Source organism: Stegostoma tigrinum, chromosome 15 (genome assembly GCF_030684315.1).
Source record: "Stegostoma tigrinum isolate sSteTig4 chromosome 15, sSteTig4.hap1, whole genome shotgun sequence".
Lineage (NCBI taxonomy): Eukaryota > Metazoa > Chordata > Chondrichthyes > Orectolobiformes > Stegostomatidae > Stegostoma > Stegostoma tigrinum.
The window spans coordinates 14,579,518-14,600,584 of record NC_081368.1 but is presented as its reverse complement, the minus strand read 5'-3'; the positions used below and the strand labels follow the sequence as shown (position 1 = coordinate 14,600,584).

The following is a 21,067-nucleotide window of genomic DNA, read 5'->3' as shown; positions in this document are numbered from 1 at the left end:
AGGAAGACCTTAAATGGGCAGTGAAAGGAGGTGTTGGCCTTGTGGTGTTATTGCTGGAACGTTTATGCAGAGACCCAGGGGAGAGATAATGGGAACTGCAGATGCCGGAGAATTCAAAGATAATAAAATGTGAGGCTGGATGAACGCAGCAGGCCAAGCAGCATCTCAGGAGCACAAAAGCTGACGTTTCGGGCCTAGACCCTTCATCAGAGAGGGAGATGGGGTGAGGGTTCTGGAATAAATAGGGAGCGAGGGGGAGGTGGACCGAAGATGGAGAGAAAAGAAGATAGGTGGAGAGGAGAGTATAGGTGGGGAGGTAGGGACAGCATAGCAGTTTCAAGGCTGAAGAGATTGCAAGAGAGTTGCAGTGGGAGAGAGATTCCCTGAGGTTGGTCCGGAGGGGAGGAGGGTAACTTCTTCACGTTAGGCATCCCTGGAAGAGGCTTCGCAGTGAGGTTAAAATTGTATCAGAGATAATGGGAACTGCAGATGCTGGAGAATCCAAGATAATAAAGTCACACATCAATGTTCTGGGGACCCAGGTTAGAACTCCACTACGGCAGTTGGTGGAATTTGAACTCAATAAAAATTTGGAATTAAGTGTCTAATGATGACCATGAAACATTTGATGACTGTCAGAAGAATCTTATTTGATTCACTAATGTCCTGTAGGCCATCCTTACCTGGTCTGGCCTACATTGGACTCTCTGTTGACTGTGGTTGACTCTTAAAAGCTGTCTGGGTAATTTGGGATTGGCAATAAATGCTAGTCTAGCCAGCGATGCCCTTGTCCCTTGAATGAATTTAAGAAAACATAATGCCCACTTTGAACATCCCATAGCCGCTCTTGTGAATCCAGAGCTAGGATAGGGTAGGGGGGATCATAATGGATGGAACACGTGGACATGTTCGCTGCTGAGCTTGGAGAAGTCATTTGCTCAAAGTCACTCAGTGCCTGATAGACAAAGCTGGGCTTGCTATAACCCGCCTCCCTCACAAAACCACCCTTCCCGTCACTTACCTCCTCCTCTTTGATCCACCTCCTCCTCTTTGATCCGAGACCTCGGCCCTGAGAACCTGTGGGTAATGATGGCGCTGCTGGGCATGAGAGTTGCCAGCTTCTGATTGACCCTTGGGTCTTTGATCCCAAAGGAAGATCCGCCCCTCTGCCAAACACTTGATTGGTACAAGGTGCAGCGGAAAGAGGTGACGCCATTTGCTGGGACCCCTGGCACCTCCACAAAATGTCATCGTGTCTGTGCCAGGGAATGATCGTTCCGCTGGTCTGTTCTCTCTCTATAGACCTGCACCCTTATTCTGTTGTACAACCTGGTATGGAGGTGCTGGTGTTGGACTGGGGTGGATAAGGTCAGAAAACACATGACACCAGGTTATGGTCCGACCGGGTTATCTGAAAACACAAGCTTTCAGGGCCTTGGATTAAGAAGGACTGAGGCTCCGAAAGCTTGTGTTTTCAAATAACCCATTCAGACTATAACCTGGAGTTGTGTGATTTCTGACCTGGTTGTAAAACAGTCACCCCTTTCCTCTGAAATGATGCAGTGGACTGAGCATTAGTCACTGCCTGAGGTGAATACCCCGTGCTTTAATAACTCAACAGGAAGAGAAATCTCCTGATTTCCTCCTTCATTCTCTCAGTGCTGTCTGAAACTGCTGACTGCCTGTTATCAGGCTCCCTAACCAGTGGAAATGATCTTGCTTCATCCTGATGATCTTGTTGAAAGAAAACTGCATCTCCTTAGCTTTCTGTTCCACTTCACGTGAGACCCAGCTTCTCGAGCCTCTGCCTGACAGTAGAATCTGATCCCCAGTGTCCGTCCTGATATCTCTGTGTCATATACTCCTTATTTGATATGCTGTTGATGCCCTTTCTGAAAAGGGCCATCTTGTTAACAGGGCACTGCTTGACTTAAGTTAAAGATTCCTTTTTAAACAGCGCTGTTATAGAATATAGTATGGTTATTCCCATTGCACCGTGACTAGCCATTTCCATTTACCATTCACTTGGTAACTGAGCCTTACTGGGGAGGCAGTGACCTACTGGTATTATTGCTGGATTGTTAATCCAGAAATGCAGCTGGGGATCCAGGTTCAAACCCTGCCACGGCTGCTGGTGAAATTTGAATTCAATAAAGAAGCTGGAATTAACATACTGATACCGTGAATCTGTTGTCGATTGTCAGAAAAATCCATCTGGTTCACTCATGTCCTTCAGTGACTTCAGACACACAGCAATGTGGTTGCACAGTATGCAGTTAAAAAAGTTACAGTAGCATGGACAATAGAAGCAAGAGTAGGCCTTCTGGCCCTTGGAAGTCGCTTGACCGTCAGATGGCTGATCATCCAACTGATTATTCTGTTCCTTCTTTCTCGCCATAGCCTTTGCTCTTTGGCCCGAAGAACTAAGGCCTCAGCCATAGCCTGTGGCAAAGTCAACTTGCTTCAGGGTGCCACAGGTTTGGTCCTCTGGCTCCAACTATTTATAATCTATAAAAATGACTCTGATGCAGCAATAGGAAGCACCAAAGCCAGATGTGCAGATGACACTGAAATAGGTGGGAACGTGAGGCGCAGTGAAGAAATAAGAAAAATATCGATAGGTTAGGTGAATGGGCCAGAATTTTGCAGATGGAGTTTAACAAGGATACATTTGAGTTTATCCATTTTGGTCAGGAAAACTGGAAAGAAAAATCTAAAATGGAAAGAAACTTAAAATGCTTTCGTGCAGAGGGTTCTGGGTGCCCTTATTTATGACTTACAAATGGCTAGTCCGCAGGTGCAGTAGGTAATGAGAAGGACGAATGGAATTTTGGCATTTATTGCTAAAGGAATGGAGTGTAAAAGCAGGGAAATATTACTGCAGCTGTACAAGGCATTAGTGAGACTGTACCTGGAGTATTGTGTATGGTTTTGGGGCGTTTACTTGATCATGTAGTTAAATTGGAAGCAGTTCCAGAGATTTGGGGGAGCGGAGTTTGTCTTATGAAGAAAGATTAACTCATTTAGGCTGATACTCTCTGGAACTTTAGGAGAATGAGAGTATATCAAATTGAGGTATATAAAATGCTAAAAGAAATTGACAAAGTCGGTGCAGAGAGCCTGTTTCCTCACTCAGGATGAGAGATCATAGTTTTAGGCTAAGGGATGGCAGATTTAAAGTAGATGATGAGAAATTATTTCTCTCAAAAGGCTGTGAATCTGTGGAATTCACTACCCCAGAGTGAGATGGATACCTGGACACTTCAGTTTGAAGATGAGATAGACAGAAGTTTATAGATTTCATAGAATCCCTACAGTGTGAAAACAGGCCCTTTGGCCCAACATGTCCACACAGACAATCGGAGCATCCCCCCCCCCCCATTCCCTTATAACCCACCTAATCTACACACCCTGAACACTATGGGCAATTTAGCATGGCAAATCCACCGAGCCTGCACATCTTTGGACTGTGGGAGGAAACCGGAGCACCCAGAGGAAACCCATGCAGACGTGGGGAGAATGTGCAAACTCCACACAGACAGTCGCCCGAGGGTAGAATCGAACCCACGTCCCTGGTGCTGTGAGGCAAGAGTGCTAACCACTGAGCCACCATGCTTTAATTAGTATCAGAGATAATGGGAACTGCAGATGCTGGAGAATCCAAGACAACAAAATGTGAGGCTGGATGAACACAGCAGGCCCAGCAGCATCTCAGGAGCACAAAAGCTGACGTTTCGGGCCTAGACCCTTCATCCGAGAGGGGGATGGGGTGAGGGTTCTGGAATAAATAGGGAGAGAGGGGGAGGCGGACCGAAGATGGAGAGAAAAGAAGATAGGTGGAGAGAGTATAGGTGGGGAGGTAGGGAGGGGATAGGTCAGTCCAGGGAAGACGGACAGGTCAAGGAGGTGGGATGAGGTTAGTAGGTAGCGGGGGGTGCGGCTTGGGGTGGGAGGAAGGGATGGGTGAGAGGCAGAGACAGGTTGGACTGGTTTTGGGATGCAGTGGGTGGAGGGGAAGAGCTGGGCTGGTTGTGTGGTGCAGTGTGGAGAGGGGAAGAACTGGGCTGGTTTAGGGATGCAGTTGGGGAAGGGGAGATTTTGAAACTGATGAAGTCCACATTGATACCATTAGGCTGCAGGGTTCCCAGGCGGAATATGAGTTGCTGTTCCTGCAACCTTTGGGTGGCATCATTGTGGCATTGCAGGAGGCCCATGATGGACATGTCATCTAAAGAATGGGAGGGGGAGTGGAAATGGTTTGCGACTGGGAGGTGCAGTAGTTTGTTGCGAACTGAGCGGAGGTGTTCTGCAAAGCGGTCTCCAAGCCTCCGCTTGGTTTCCCCAATGTAGAGGAAGCCACACCAGGTACAGTGGATGCAGTATACCACATTGGCAGATGTGCAGGTGAACCTCTGCTTAATGTGGAATGTCATCTTGGGGCCTGGGATAGGGGTGAGGGGGGAGGTGTGGGGGCAAGTGTAGCATTTCCAGTGGTTGCAGGGGAAGGTGCCGGGTGTGGTGGGTTGGAGGGCAGTGTGGAGCGAACAAGGGAGTCACGGAGAGAGTGGTCTCTCCGGAAAGCCGACAGGGGTGGGGATGGAAAAATGTCTTGGGTGGTGGGGTCGGATTGTAGATGGCGGAAGTGTCGGAGGATGATGCGTTGTGTCCGGAGGTTGGTGGGGTGGTGTGTGAGAACGAGGGGGATCCTCTTTGGGCGGTTGTGGCGGGGGCGGGGTGTGAGGGACGTGTTGCGGGAAATACGGGAGACGCGGTCGAGGACGTTCTCGATCACTGGGGGGGAAAGTTGCGGTCCTTGAAGAACTTGGACATCTGGGATGTGCGGGAGTGGAATGTCTTGTCGTGGGAGCAGATGCGGCGGAGGCGGAGGAATTGGGAATAGGGGATGGAATTCTCTTTTGACTCCTCCCACTTCCTACAGACTAAGGGGATGGCCATGGGCACCCGCATGGGCCCCAGCTATGCCTGCCTCTTTGTAGGTTACATGGAACAGTCCCTCTTCCGCACCTACACAGGCCCCAAACCCTACCTCTTCCTCCGGTACATTGACGACTGTATCGGCGCCGCCACTTGCTCCCCAGAGGAGCTCGAACAGTTCATCCACTTCACCAACACCTTCCACCCCAACCTTCAGTTCACCTGGGCCATCTCCAGCACATCCCTCACCTTCCTGGACCTCTCAGTCTCCATCTCAGGCAACCAGCTTGTAACTGATGTCCATTTCAAGCCCACCGACTCCCACAGCTACCTAGAATACACCTCCTTCCACCAACCCTCCTGCAAAAATTCCATCCCCTATTCCGAATTCCTCTGCCTCTGCCGCATCTGCTCCCACGACAAGACATTCCACTCCCGCACATCCCAGATGTCCAAGTTCTTCAAGGACCGCAACTTTCCCCCCGCAGTGATCGAGAACGTCCTCGACCGCGTCTCCCGTATTTCCCGCAACACGTCCCTCACACCCCGCCCCTGCCACAACCGCCCAAAGAGGATCCCCCTCGTTCTCACACACCACCCCACCAACCTCCGGACACAACGCATCATCCTCCGACACTTCCGCCATCTACAATCCGACCCCACCACCCAAGACATTTTTCCATCCCCACCCCTGTCGGCTTTCCGGAGAGACCACTCTCTCCGTGACTCCCTTGTTCGCTCCACACTGCCCTCCAACCCCACCACACCCGGCACCTTCCCCTGCAACTGCAGGAAATGCTACACTTGCCCCCACACCTCCCCCCTCACCCCTATCCCAGGCCCCAAGATGACATTCCACATTAAGCAGAGGTTCACCTGCACATCTGCCAATGTGGTATACTGCATCCACTGTACCCGGTGTGGCTTCCTCTACATTGGGGAAACCAAGCGGAGGCTTGGAGACCGCTTTGCAGAACACCTCCGCTCAGTTCGCAACAAACTACTGCACGTCCCAGTCGCAACCCATTTCCACTCCCCCCTCCCATTCTTTAGATGACATGTCCATCATGGGCCTCCTGCACTGCCACAATGATGCCACCCGAAGGTTGCAGGAACAGCAACTCATATTCCGCCTGGGAACCCTGCAGCCTAATGGTATCAATGTGGACTTCATCAGTTTCAAAATCTCCCCTTCCCCAACTGCATCCCTAAACCAGCCTAGTTCTTCCCCTCCCCCCACTGCACCACACAACCAGCCCAGCTCTTCCCCTCCACCCACTGCATCCCAAAACCAGTCCAACCTGTCTCCGCCTCCCTAACCTGTTCTTCCTCTCACCCATCCCTTCCTCCCACCCCAAGCCGCACCCCCATCTACCCACTAACCTCATCCCACCTCCTTGACCTGTCTGTCTTCCCAGGACTGACCTATCACCTCCCTACCTCCCCACCTACACTCTCTCCACCTATCTTCTTTTCTCTCCATCTTCGGTCCGCCTCCCCCTCTCTCCCTATTTATTCCAGAACCCTCACCCCATCCCCCTCTCGGATGAAGGGTCTAGGCCCGAAACGTCAGCTTTTGTGCTCCTGAGATGCTGCTTGGCCTGCTGTGTTCATCCAGCCTCACGTTTTGTTGTGCTTTAATTAGTAATGGGCTGAAGAGCTGTGAAGAATGAGCAGGAAGGTGGATTTGAGGTTGAGATGAGATCAGCCTTGATGGTTTCAAATAACAGAGCAGGTTTGAGGGGCTGAATAGCCTGCTGCTTGTGGTTCTTTATGTTCTGATTCCAGGGACTAATTGAGTACACCTTATTTCATCTGTTTTCCTACCAGTGATAAAGAGTACAATGCCAGCTCTTCTCTTGGTGTAATCTGCAGCTGTAACTTGAAGATTAAAATTTGGCCTTCAACATAAACATCACTGGAGATATAAAGTCATGCGAAGTTCTTTTTCATATAGTGGTTATGACATTGAATTTAAAAAGAAATGCTTGTGTTAATTTGGAGGTGATACAAGACTGAAAAGTTCAGAATGTGACAACCCCTGGGATCTAAAATATATTAACATGCAGAGTGTAATAATGGGATTGTTCAACTCTTGATGTTTTCTTATACTTTTGCCTTTCCTTATCTCCAATCACATCATAACCCACTTAAAGACCAAGGTGAATTGGCTGTATAGGCTGGGGCTACTTTCCCTGGAGCGCTGGAGGCTGGGGGGTGACCTTTATAGATGTTTATATAATCATGAGGGTCATATATTTGGTGAATAGTCAATGTCTTCTCACCGGGGTCGGGGAGTCCAGAAACTACAGGGAATATGTTTAAGGTGAGATGGGAAAGATTAAAAAGGAACCTAAGGGACAACATCTTCACACAGAGGGTGGTGCGTTTATGGAATAAGCTGCCAGAGGAAGTAGCGGAGGCTGATACAATACAGTATTTAAAAGGATCTGGATGGGTATGTGACTAGGAAGGGTTTAGAGGGACATGGGCCAAATGCTGACAAATGGGACTTGATTGATTTAAGATGTCTGGTTGGCACGGCTGAGTTGGACTGAAAGGTCTGTTTCTGAGCTGTACATCTCTTATGACTCTAAGACAGTAATGTCTCCATGTTTGCTGATGATACAAAGCTTGATGGAAAGCTTAGCTGTGGGATGTTGCAAAGGGGCACCATTAAGTTAAATAAGCGATCAACAAGATGCAGATGTTCATCAGAGTACGAAAACTGATTTTCTTTTTAAAAAGTATGAAGTTTATAAGAGGTGTGTGTGTGTGTGCATGTGCATGCGTGTGCAAAGGTGTGTGTATGTGCTTGTCTAAGGTACTTGAAGTGACCATATAGATACAGAAAGTCAGTGGCCTCTTGGCCTTTATTGCAAGTGGATTGACTGCATTTATAAAGATGCCTTGTTGCAATTGTGCATGGTTTGTAAGATCACACCTGGAGGGTTGTGTGCAGTTTTGGTTTCCATATTTAAATAAAGATGTTTTGGTACTAGAGACAGTACAGCGAAAGATCATGAGATTTTGTCCTTGGAATAAGGGGGTTGAGTTTGATGAAAGGATTGGGTAAATTGGGTTGAAAACTCTCTGCAGTGTTGAAGAATGGGACGTGACCCCATTGAAATGTCCACAATGGACGTTGGCCAGGGCTTCTAAAACAAAGGCACAGTCTCAGGTAAGAGGCTGATCACTTAAACTGAGATGAGGAGCAATTTCTTCACTCAAACGGTTGCAAATCTTTGGAGTGGTCTGTTCTAGAGGACTATGGAGTCTCCATCGTTAAATACATTTACAGATGGGATAGACAGATACTTGTTCTCTGGAGGAATCAACGAGTGTGGGTCTGGGCAGGAACTTTGAGTTAGAGACCAAGAACAGCTTTGATTGGACTGACTGGCAGGGCAGGCTCGATGGGCTGAGCGGTTTACTCCTCCTCCTATTCCTTTTTTTTTAAATCCACTTCCCAGGTTCAGAAGGCAGAGACAGGAAAACCCAAATTAACAGCTCTTGTTTTCTAACTGGCCAGTAGGTGATGTTCAAGAACAGTCCAGGTGGTGGCTGTAGCTGGTTCTTCCATCCTGCCTGCCTAGCGTTCCCTTATGTGTCTGTACCCCTTTCCTGCACCAGAGTCTGTCTCTGTCTCTTTTTTTCCCCTTCTGTATCTTTCTTCCCTGCACGTCTGCTTGTCTGTCTTCCTGGCCACGTTTGTCTGTCTGTGTCTGTCTCTGACTCTCTTCCCCCCTCCGCCGTCTGTCCATCTCTATCTGCCTTGACTCTCTCTTTCTCTTCACTCCATGCCTCTCTCTGTCTTTCTGACCCCCATTCCCCCCCATCTGTCCGAGTCTCTTGTTCTCCCAATCCCGTTAGTCTGTTTCTGTCCTCTCTCGCGCTCTCTCTCGCGCTCCCTCTGTCTAATCTCCTCTCTGGCTGTCTGTCACTCCCCATGTGTCTCTAAATCCATCCATCTACCTGCACCTTTTTCTCTGTCTCTGTTCATCTTCTTCCGTGTGCTTTTCTCTTTCTCCACCACCCGTTCCCTGCTCGATTTTTCTCAAATGGGTGACGTTAAAGATAGAAGCTCCTGTTTTGGGGAAGTGATCGGCACGAGTGGGGTTCTTAGCAATCTGTAAGCATGGTATCAGAGTTCATAATGCCCTCCTCACCTCTTGCCCAACCATTGCTGAAAGTTCAGAGGCAGTTTTTTGATTTTTCTTTCATATGTGCGTCTTACTTCTCCCCTAGTTTCCTGCAGCCTTTGAGTTTAATGAGCTCTTTCTATTGACTATCCTGGACCACCTGTACAGCTGTCTGTTTGGGACATTCCTTTATAACAGTGAGCAGCAAAGAATGAAGGAGGTGAGTGTCTGATGTTACCCAGACTTTTTAATGTTTGAATGATGTTCATTGGCAGACACACAGTTTGAACCCAGTTTCAATAATTCGATGCTGTTTGCATTGTTACTGGTAACATATACAGTACACAGCAGGGGCTCGCTTGAAGAAAAATGAATGTCTTCATCTCAGTAATTAATCTCTCTGTACTTGTACATCATCACCAACATTGGCACTCTACATGTTACTGAGATAATGAATTAAAATTAGTTCTGGTTTACGTTTCTGGTGTGTGTATTTGCTGCAGATTTTGAGGGTTTTGTGTGAAAAAGGTTCACAGCTCCATGCGTTTCCATCTGTTGTGGGAATTCTAGCTGTGATCCTTCAATGTGAAGCATTCAGCTGCACGTGGTGTGTCTGCTAACAGCGCCCGCTGCAGGCGGCGAGTTTAGAATCTAACCTGGCCGCGGCCTGTTTCCTGCTGTTACAGGATGTGCAGAAAAATACAGTCTCCCTCTGGTCCTACATAAACAGCCAGCTGGAGGAGTTCACCAACCCATTTTATGTCAACTATGAGAATCACATACTTTACCCAGTCGCCAGCTTACGACACTTGGAATTGTGGGTAAACTACTACATCAGGTGGAACCCGAGGATGAGACCTCAGGTAAGTGACGTGCAAAGCAAAGGACAGTGCCCTGGAGACCAGCAGGTGAGAGGTCCCTGCTCTTTGTTATGGACGTGCCCAGTAAAACCACTGCCTTTTGGTCTCTCAGTTTGTTTCATCCTCATCCCTTTACCCCAGAGATTCCTGTTCTCTCTCTTTGCATTGCTCATCATTTTCTGTCATTCTGTTCAGAAAGGATAGAGGAACTATCGTAACTGTGCCTCTGAGGTAGGACGTTGTGCATTCTGCTCCCACTCTTGACTCTGACTCGAGTGCCTAACCCAAGCTGATAGTGTTGACACGGACAAAGGCACCTTTAAACTGAGGCACCATCTGCCTTCTCTAATAGCAGTCAACAATATGCCCCCAGCTCCATTTTAGACAAGAGTAGAGAGCTATCCTCAGTGTCCTGGCTAGTATTTTATTGTAAGACCAAGAGTATCTTGTCATTACCTCATTGCTTATTTTTGGGACATTGCTGTGTATAAATTGGCTATTCCTTTTCCTAAAGGTACCTACTAAAGTGAACTATTGGCTGTAAAATATATTGGAGCATCCTGAGGATGAAAGATTTTATATAAATCCAAGTTCTCTTTTCACCTTGTTTCATTTTCTTCCTCTTTTTTCTTTTTCTGTGTTATTTACGTGCTTATGTTTTTTTTTCCTCCTTGCCCCATTTGCCACTCCTTAAATGTGCTATCTCTTTTCCAAACCCGAAGTTCCCAACTCGCTACTCTGTCCTCCTATCCCTCGGCTGTAATGTTATTCAGTTTGTCTCCCCACTGACATTCCCAGTAGTAGCCCAAGTTTCTTTATTCTTTCAAGGATGTGGGCACCGCTGACAGGCATCCATTTGTTGCTCATTCATAGTTGCCCTTTCATTGCAAAACCTCCTGGGCAGTTAAGAGACAGCCACATTGACATGGTTCTGGGGTCACATGTAAGATGGACAGGGTAAGGACAGCAAATTTCCTTCCCTAAACAATGTTATGGATCCAGCTGCATGTTTATGACAATCGATGTTGTTGGTTTTACGGCCATCATTCCTGAGAATAGCTTTATGTTCCTGAGATATTAGTTGAATTTCAGTTCCACTAGTTCTTTGGTTTGATTTGAAGGCAGCTTCAGTCTCTGGAATACAAATTTGGGTTGGTTTCTGAAGTTCTCCAGCTCTCCTTTCTCTGAATCATTGTTGAAACCTAGGCACTCAACTTTAAAGCAGCAAACATCATTTGGAAATGCATCTGTTTCCTTCGTAAATATTCAGAGTAACTGGATAGTTTGCGGGTAACATAACTGAATCTGACGCCCAACTAGGAATTGTTATTAATTCTGGTCATAGAGTCATACAGCGTAGAAATAGGCCCTTCGGCCCACCATGTCCATGATGACCAACAAACACCAAACCACACTGTTTACATCCCATTTACCTGCACTTGATCCATAGCCTGCTCTGCCCCAGTGCACATCTTAAATGTTGTGAGAGTGTCTGCCTCCTCCAGCCTCTCGGGCAGCACATTCGATATTTCTACCACACCTTGTGTGACAAATGTTTTTTGTCTGATCTCCTCTAAACCACTTAGACCTCACTTTAAATGTGTGCCCTCTGGTCTTAGACACAAAGGAAAGATGCTCACCCTTCTCTCATAATTTTGTACCCCTCAATCATATCCCCTTCTCTGCCTCCTTTGATCCAGGGAAAACAAACCGAGGCGATCCAATCCCTCCTTATAACTAAGACTTTTTGTCCCAGGCAGCATCCGGGTGAATCTCCTCTGCACCCTCTTCAACGCAGTCATGTTCTTCCGATGGTGTGGCAACCAGAACTGTACACAGTATTCCATCTGTGGCCTGACCAATATCTTATAAAGTTGTAATGAGACTTCTTGCTCCTTTATTCTATTCCCCGGCTAACAAAGGGAAGTACCCTGTACACCTTCCTCACCACCCTGTCTATCTGAGCTGACACCTATCAGGGACCTATGGACTTGTAACACCGTTGAGGTGCCTTTGCTCCTTAGTACTCCCTAGGGATCGACCATTCATTATTGTTGGATAATGAAATTGCATTGACACACATTCCTCACTTCTTTTCTATAAGACATAGCTAATGGCCCTAAATTTTTTATACATTCATAAACCTGTATAAACAGTTTGCAGTCTGCTGAAGGCATGGGGTGCTACATTTCCATCATAAACCTAGCTGGACGTGTACTGAGTATTACCCAAGCACTGACAGCAAATGTTTTCTGGGCGTGGGTGACCTGTTGAAATTCAGTTAACCCTTTAGTTCCTTCTTCCCCAATTCCAAACGATACGAAATGATAATTCTTAATGGTAACAACATTTTATTCAGTACGAATAGGTCTCAGCATGTGCTAATATTTGAGTGGGAATACCAAAGCATTACTGTTGCAGTCACAGAGTGGTACAGCATGGAAACAGACCCTTTGGCCCATCTAGTCCATGCCGACCAACCAAACCAGTCCCACCTGCCTGAATTTAGCCTGTACCCCTCCAAACCTTTCCTATTGATGTGCTTATCCAAATGTCTTTTAAATGTTGTAACTGTGCCTGCATCCACTACTTCCTTAGGTAGTTCATTTCCTCACCAGTGCCCTGTACAAGCTCAACATGATGTCCCGACTCCTGTATTGTAAAGTGTGAGCAATGAGGGCAAGCATGCTAAACATCTTCTTAACCAAACTATCTACATGTCACACAAATTTCAAGGAATTGTTCTCTGTTCAACAACACTGCCCAAGGCTCTGCCATTAACCGTATAAGTCCTGCCTTTGTTTGTTTGTTCATTTTACCAATATGCAGTGCCTCACGTACATCTAAAATAAGCTCCATTTGCCACTCCTCAGCCCATTGACCCAATTGATCAGGATCTGTTTGTTAGCTTCTTCACTGTTGATTATACTGCCCACTTTGCCAACTTACTAGCCATGTCTCCTAAATTCTCATCCAAATCGTTTTATATAAATGACAAACAAATGTGGACCCAGCACCAATCCCTGTGGGACGCCGCTGTTTATAGGCCACCTGTCCGAAAAACAGCCGTCCACCACTACCTTATTGTCTCTTTCGGTCAAGTCAATTTTGTATCCAATTGGCTCTCTTCTGTCATCCAGTGAAGTATGAAAATAGATTGTAATAGGTTAATATATAGACAAATAGGGTAAAGTGCAGTCATCATGCTCCCAGCTACCAGATCCGCAGTTGCTCGTTGGAATCTCTCTTTGGAGAATGCAGTCTTGTATTTCTTTACACAGCAATGTCTCTGGAGACTGCAGTAGGCTGAATGGCATTGCCTGTACTCTTTGATTCCATAACCCAGTCATCATCTAGCTTTTATTTAAATGAACAGGTTGATAAAGGTGTTATTGAACTCTTGGTGCCTGCCTAAGCCACATCAGCCCAGTCGGTTTCCTACACGCCATCTCGGACAGAGTCAGTCAGCATTCCTGTGCGAAGCAGTGAAAATGTGGTGGCCCAGACAATGTGCAAAAGTGCCTTGACTCCGATTACCATCTCTGCTTAACTGGGAGCTGGACTCTCTCTGCTCCCACAGAGCAAGTCCTCTGTCTCTGCACTTGAACTGGACTGCAGCTCAAGTTTGTCTCTCTTCTTGACCAATTGGTTTCATTTTTGTTTATTTGCACAAAAAAGTGTAATCAGTCATCCCCCAATACCCCTCATGACATGGCTGAGCGTGCACTACCATGCGGATTAAAATATATTTCACTATAACAATGAAATCAAAGAAGTGTAGGAATTGAGCTGGTTCTCATTAATACGCAAGAAAACTCAATTTTCCAGGACTCTTACCATTCCTTAAAAAGATGTTTGCTCTTACTGATGTACTGTTGGATAGGAAATCATGGTGAATGTATTGCAACTCCTTCATTTAAAAACCAAAAGAACTGCAGATGCTGTAATTCAGGAACAAAAAGAGACATTGCTGGAAAAGCTGAACTGGTCTGACAACATCTGTGAAGAAAAAAAAATCAGAATTAACCTGTTCTGAGCAAGGTTCAACAAAGCCAAAACTTTAACTCTGATTTTTTTTTCTGTGTCAAAGTTTTGGCTCTGTTGACGCTTGTGCAGAACAGGTTAATTCTGATTTTTTTTTTCACAGATGTTGTCAGACCTGATGAGCTTTTCCCAGCAATTTCTGTTCTTGTAACTCCTTCAAAACCTGCTTATTAAAAAAAATGTTCCCATCTTTAAATTGATATCCTTGGGCTCCCAGTATTCCTTGCCCCTTTCAGTACCAACTCGTGATTTGACAAATCATAATGGTAACTGTCTTGCCAAAAATGGATGAAATTATTTCCCTTTCTTGAAATACTTCCCTGCATGGCACCCATGAAAGGTTGGTTGGAGATAGCAAGAACTGCAGATGCTCGAGTCTGAGATGACACAGTGTGGAGCTGGAGGAACACACCAGGTCAGGCAGCATCAGAGGAGCAGGAAAGTCGACGCTTTGGGTCGGGACTCTTCTTCAATCCCTGATGAAGGGTGTAAACCTGAAACATTGACTTTCCTGCCCCTCTGATGCTGCCTGACCTGGTGTGTTCCTCCAGCTCCACACTGTGTTGACCATTAAAGGTTTTTGGGCTGTAATTGCAGAGCATATTACACATTGGGTTGTAGAAGAGGATCTCATGATTTCTTTGTTTGTGTTTGTTTGTTTATTTACTTATTTATGGGATGAGGGTGTTGCTGGCAGCGTCAGCATTTTTTGCTCATCTCTACTTGCCCTTGAGAAGGTGGTAGTGAGCTGCCATCTTGTACTGCTGCAGTCCATCTGCTGTGGGTTGACCCACAATGTTATTAGGGAAGGAATTCCAGGATTTTTGACCCAGCGATGCCGAAAGAACAGCAATATCATTCTAAGTCGGGATGGTGAATGGCTCGGAGGGGAACTTGATGGTGGTGGCATTCCCATGTATGTGCTGGCCCTGTTATTTTATATAGAAGTGGTCATGGGTTTAGTGGATATTGTCTGATGTACAAAAATCCTCTGGTGAAAAATCTATTGGCACTGGGCATTGCAAGACATAGTTCTCTGTAAAAAAGTATATGTGCTCCACTCCCATGGCTGGCAGTCTGAACACTGAATGATGTATAATACTGTACAACATGTCTCAGTGCATCAACACACAGTCCAAAATTTATCACTGGTCTCTCTCCAGATTAATCATCCAGAATTGTTTTTGCAGATGCACTCTTGGAATCTTTTGCCCGCCTCACTGTGCAACATTCAGTTCCAAGGCAAACCTAGTTTAGAAATTCTGTTTTGTAATTTCTCACAAAGACAAACATACTTTTTAACCCTTGAGGTGAGAATTATGGCATCTTAAGATTCTATTCTCCTCGTCAAACTAGTGTGTAAATAGTGTGATGTTTACCAAGCAGATTATTCCCAGAATAACATGGTCAAGTTTAGCTAATAGCCTTGACATTACTCCCCAGTTAATGTATTTGTAGTGGATGAGCTACATAACCTGTGAGAACAGTCTTGGTTGTTAATATAAATCCAGTAGAGACTGTTTGCAGATGGCCAAAGGAGTAGGATGAAACATTGCTGTCAGAAATGTGCTGAACATTAGCCAAACACAGACAACGAATGTTTTCTGTCGCAATTCAGGCTGTGGTCAGTTAACTCTTTACTTCCTTATTCTCAAATTCCAAATGACATGAAATGATAATCCTTACTCGTAACAATATCTTACTGAGTACACATAAGTCTCAGCATGTGCTAATGTCTGAGTGGGAATATTAAAACCCAGCAGCATTAATGCCCCCCTCTATGGGTTAGAAATGCCATCTTCAGGTTCGTGTTCCCAGATCTGTGCTACATACCATCAAGTGGGTAAGTTTTGGATTTTAAAGTAGAAAACCTTGGCACTATTGCACAGATCAGGCAGCGCGAGGAGTGACAAACAGAATTAACAGTTCGCCACAACAATTTTGTGTCAGAACTCAGCTGTACCTTGGTTCATCTTTATATTGTTAGAGAAAATAACAGGGAGAAATTTATATTCAGAACTCTCAATGACTGTTTGTTTGTATTAAAATATTTTCCACTAGCTTGCTGCATACCTTCCTCGCACTTTTATTAAAATATTATTTATCATTAGTTATTTTGTCTCTTCTGGTTTTCCATTTCCCTGATCAATCTGTTTTGCATTTTAATTCTTTCTCTTGTGTGTGTAGAAGCTTTCTGTTGCTCTATTCAGCACTGGCTAAATATATTCTCTAAGCAACCTGGTTACTATATATCTTGGGAGCAGGTAGGACTTGAACCTGAGTCTCCAGCTCAGAGGCAGGGACATTGTCACTGTACCATACTGGCTGAAAGGAATCCTCACTGCTGATCACCAGCTGTTGGTCACTGCGCAAAGGAGTGAGCTCCATTCTCCCAATAGTAATTCCTGGCCGAGGGCTCTGCAGGCACACAGGATGGCATAAGAGGCTAGTGGCATTTGCAGAGGGAAATCTCTCTTCATTGTGATGTTTTCAGTCAGTCTTCAATGTGTAATTATTTGCTTCATCTCAATAATTGCAGCTGGGAATTTAAATCCACTTGTCAAAGCTACAGTAAGTACTGTGGTTATTGGAAATTGAAATAAAAATATAAAATGCTGGAAGACCCATTAGGTGGTCAGGCTGAGAGAGAAACTAAGAAATGGTTTTCCACAGCAGTTGGTGACAAGACCTGCTGAGATTTGTTTCTGTTTTACATTCGGTTCTCAAGATTGTATTTGTTTATCTTGCTTGGGCACCGTTGATATCACTTCCAGTTTAGCTGGAATGTAGTCCAATTTCACAGTGTAGTCTGGCTGCAACTACTCATGGTTAAGCTAGCAAACTGATACCATGTACGTTGGAATTATTTGAACTGTTGGAAAGGTATGTTAAGAGTGAATCTCATTTCTCAGCACTTTGAGAGTAACTCACCTTCTGCCTCGGTAATTTTTGTCCACCATCTACAACACACAAGTCTGAAGTGTGATGGAGTACTCCCCCCTGTGCAGAACCAACAACACTCAGGAAACGTGATTGGTATACCATCCAGCATCTTCGGCGTTCACTGTCTTCATCATTGATGGTAGCAGCATGCACCATCTTCAAAATGCGCTGCAGTTACTCACCAAGGCTCCTTCTACATCACCTTCTAAACCTGTGACTTCTAATAGCTAGGTGGACAAGGGCAGCAAATATGTTGGAACACCATCAACTACAAGTTCCTCTCCAAACCATGCGCCATCCTGAGTGGGTAATTTATCGCTGTTCCATCAGTGTCGCTGGGTCAAAATCCTGGAGCTCCCTCACTAACTGCACTGTCGGTAACACAAGGATTTCAGTGATTTATAAACGCAACTCGTCACGACCTGATTAGAGATGGACAATAATGGCTGGCCCAGCCAGTGCCATCCACATTGCATGAGCAGATATTAAAGATAGTAACCCTGAGGACCACCCAAAAGGGCATATTGATCAGGTGATGAAATGGGCAAAGACTGGCTAACAATTCAGTACAGGTAGATGTGATACAGTGGATTTAGATTTTTAAAAAATATTTTCCATTCAATGGGAGAAAGCTGTATGAAGTGGAGGGTCAGAGAAATTTAGGGGCTCAGGAGCAGAAGGCATTAAATTGTAACCACTGATCGCTAATGTCAGGGCTTGGAGAAATAGTAATCTGGGACAGCATTAACAGTCGCTTGAATAAGAGTGGATTGATTAAGGAAAGTTATGTTGAACAAATGTGATCGAGTTTTTTGATGAGAATCATGTAATTGATGTGTGTTTGGTAAAGTGCCAGGTCACAGGCTTGCTGGCTGAGATAAAATAGAATAAACAGAATAAATCTTTGGACTGTGGGAGGAAACCGAAGCACCCGCAGGAAACCCGGGAGACATGGGGAGAATGTGCAAACTGCAAACAGTCACACGAGGGTGGAATCGAACTTGGGTCCCTGGCGCTGTGAGGCAGCATTGCTGACCACTATGAGCCACCTTGTAGCCTGGGCTGCTGTTGTGTCTTGCAGTCAGTTTTTGAGTTGAAATTTCGATGAATTTCTAACTAATACTGTAAATAAATCACTAACTGTTCGTGATTAATGGCATTATTGTTTGCCTCCTCTGCTCATTAGTACACAAGTTGCTTTAAACCCCATGGTGAGGAGATGGAGGTCAAATGCGTTCGCCTAATTGCTGTTCAGTGTGCAACAGTCTGTACTAGGAGCAGACAGATCCTTTTACAGCTCTGAGATCCTGTTTGTTTTTAGACAATAACTTATTCAGAGGTTCTGTTCAGAGAGATACTTCAAAGGTTACTGAATGCTGATGTCAGCCTCATTAAAAGAAAAGTAAATAACCAGGCTGATTCGAGCGCATCAGGTCATCGTCTTGTAATTTTTAATTGCTTAATTTTGGCAATGTTTTTGTAAATAACAAACCAAGTGATTTAATAACAAAGGCATGACAACCAGCAGCTTCTCACGCTAAATATCCATTTGCACCATTTTCTTTCAGGCAGGCAGTCCCTAGATAATCTGTACTGCAGTATAGAAAACCAAGGCTTTATTTGTTGGTTCTCGTGATCCCAGTTGTTAATCACTGCTGCAAGTGCTATTTCTTTTATAGCCTTCGATTTTAAATTGTTCAGGAGTTTTTCATCCCTTTTAAGTGCATTGAATATGTGTGGTCCGCACGTTTTTGCCTATTGAATATGTGCATCTTAGTTTATGAATGAGTGCCTGCTTCATCTGTATGCGTGAAACCAGACACATCCAATACATTCAGACTGACCGATAGCAGCTACACCACCTGGGACTTTCCACTGTAGTTCCTTAAGATGCTGAAAGTCTTTGACCGTATGATAATGGCAGTGGTTTGTCTTTAATGACGAGTCTGAAGAGCCTTTTAGACTCAAAGTGAGCTTGCTCTCTCTCCGTGGATGCTGTCTGACACACTGTGATCACCAGCATTTGTTGCTCTCAGTTTGTCTTTATTGCCAAACTAGATGCAGTAGGGCTCACTGTCTCAGTCTGTGCTACTTGAGAAGATGTTTCCATAGTCTCAACAGACATAGGGCTGCCCCCTGTCTCTCTCTCAGCAGACAGACGACTGGTGATGGTTTAACCTGAGGGTCACCACATCTCAGGCGTGGGAAGAGATTGAGAAGGAGAGTCCTTCCTGGTAATTACAGCTGGTGTGGGGAGTTGAATCCACGCTGTTGGCATCACTCTACCTTACAGTGAGAAGGGAAATGGCGAATCAATGTTGCTGTTATTTGCAGAACCCTGCTTCTAATAATGGTGCCTGTGACTGCTCTCAGTGCCATCTTTCCAGTGGGAGAGGATATGACGGACATTGCAAACAGTTTAAACACTACTCAGAATGATTCTTTTCTTTATTCATTCAGGGTTGGGGGGGGAGAAGATGTTATTGAGGGCATCGCTGGCTAGGCAGCATTTATTGCCCATCCCTAATTGTCTAGAGAGCAGTTAAGAGTCAACCACATTGCTGTGGGTTTGGAGTCACTTGTAGGCCAGACCAAATAAGGACGACCGTTGCCTTCCCTAAAGGACATTATTTTAAAAACTCATTTTTTTGGGCTTTACTGACTGAGTCAGCGTTTATTGTCGTCCCCAGTTGCCCCCTTGAGAAAGTGATGATGAGCTATCTTCTTGAATTGCTGTAAACCACCTGCTGTGGGCAGTTCCCCAATGCCATCAGGGAGGGAATTCCAGAATATTGACCCAGCGACAGTGAAAGAATGGCAATATAATTCCAAGTCAGGACAGTGATTGGCTTAGAGGGCAACTTGTGGGCAGTGATGTTGCCATGCATCTGCTGCCCTTGTCCTTTTAGATTGAAGTGGTTGTGGGTTTGGATGGATGTCCAAGGCTGTCTGTGGATTTTTGCTCTGTGTACTGAGCATTGCTGGTGGAGGGACTGGTTGCTTACGAATCTAGTGCCAGTCAACGGAACTACTTTGTCCTGGGTGGTGTTAAGCTTGTTGAGTGTTGGAGCTGCACCCATCCAGGTAAATGGGGAGTATTCCATCACACTCCTGACTTGTGCCTTGTAGATGGTTGACAGGTTTTGAGGAGTTACTTGCTACTGAATTCCCAGCCTCTGACCTGTTCTTGTAGCTTGTGTTTACATGATGAGCCCAGTTGAGTTTCTGGTCAGTGGTAACCCTCATGATGTTGTAAGTCGGTTGGGGGGGGGGGGGTGCGGAATCCAGTGTTAGTAACACCGTTGAATGTCAAAAGATGGTGGTTAGATTGTCTCTTATTGGTGATGACCATAGTCATGCTGGTCATAAGCATTATTGAACCAGATGGGATATTTCTTGACAATCAACAATGGATTCATGGTTACCATTAAACTTTTCATTCCAGACTTCCATTAAATTTAAATTCCACCTTCTGCCTTGGCAGGATTTGAATCTGGCTCTCCAGCACATTAGCTGGGTATCTAGATTAATAGCTTAATGATCATACCTCTTGCCCAGTAGAAGCAAGGCCCCTTGCCTTGCAAAATGTCTCAGATGTTAGACGTGATTTATCTGAGACATATGCTAATTTTAAAAGGAATTCATAATCGAGGTGAGATTTAGTGTGGTACCCATCAGAATTGTATGGAGTTAGAAGTGTTATTATGAGGCAGCCAAATGAGATGTACCATCTTGTATTTGCTGCTAAACCGTGGGTAAGTTTGTTGCCACTATCTGCAGGGCCCAGTTGGTCTGGTGTGTTAGAGGAAAACACTTCCTGGTCTAACTAGAAGAGGCTGCTATTATATTGCATTTTAGCAACTAGTGACATAGATTTGTTAGACATTGTTGTAGAGACTTTGTGAAGGACCTGGACGACAGGTTTTTCTCCAGATTTGAAACACTTCCACCCCCATGTTCCTGCAGTATCATCACTGAACGCTGATGGCATCCATATGTAGATAAGTAGATAATTTTTCTTTGATCTGGTCCTGACCTTGCTCCATGTCGTTCTTTTTGGGGGCGGGGGGGGTGGAGGGGTGGATGCTAGTGATTATCATATTGGGGAAGAGGTTAAGTGTTTGTTGCAGGGGCAGTGTAGTG

General features: G+C 45.4%; 1 protein-coding gene across 10 annotated transcripts in view; it reads left to right on the top strand.

The window, feature by feature from the left end:
• Positions 1 to 21,067, top strand: part of mtmr1b (myotubularin related protein 1b) — a 96,477-nt gene that overhangs the window by 64,544 nt on the left and 10,866 nt on the right. For 9 of the 10 annotated variants that reach the window (XM_059651339.1, XM_059651338.1, XM_059651343.1 and 6 more), the window contains 2 exons: positions 9,184 to 9,297; positions 9,764 to 9,940. The exons of the other annotated variant lie outside the window; for it this stretch is intronic. In XM_059651339.1, the coding sequence (XP_059507322.1) occupies positions 9,184 to 9,297; positions 9,764 to 9,940 (291 nt within the window). The remainder of the gene's footprint in view (positions 1 to 9,183; positions 9,298 to 9,763; positions 9,941 to 21,067) is intronic. 10 annotated transcript variants of the gene reach the window in all.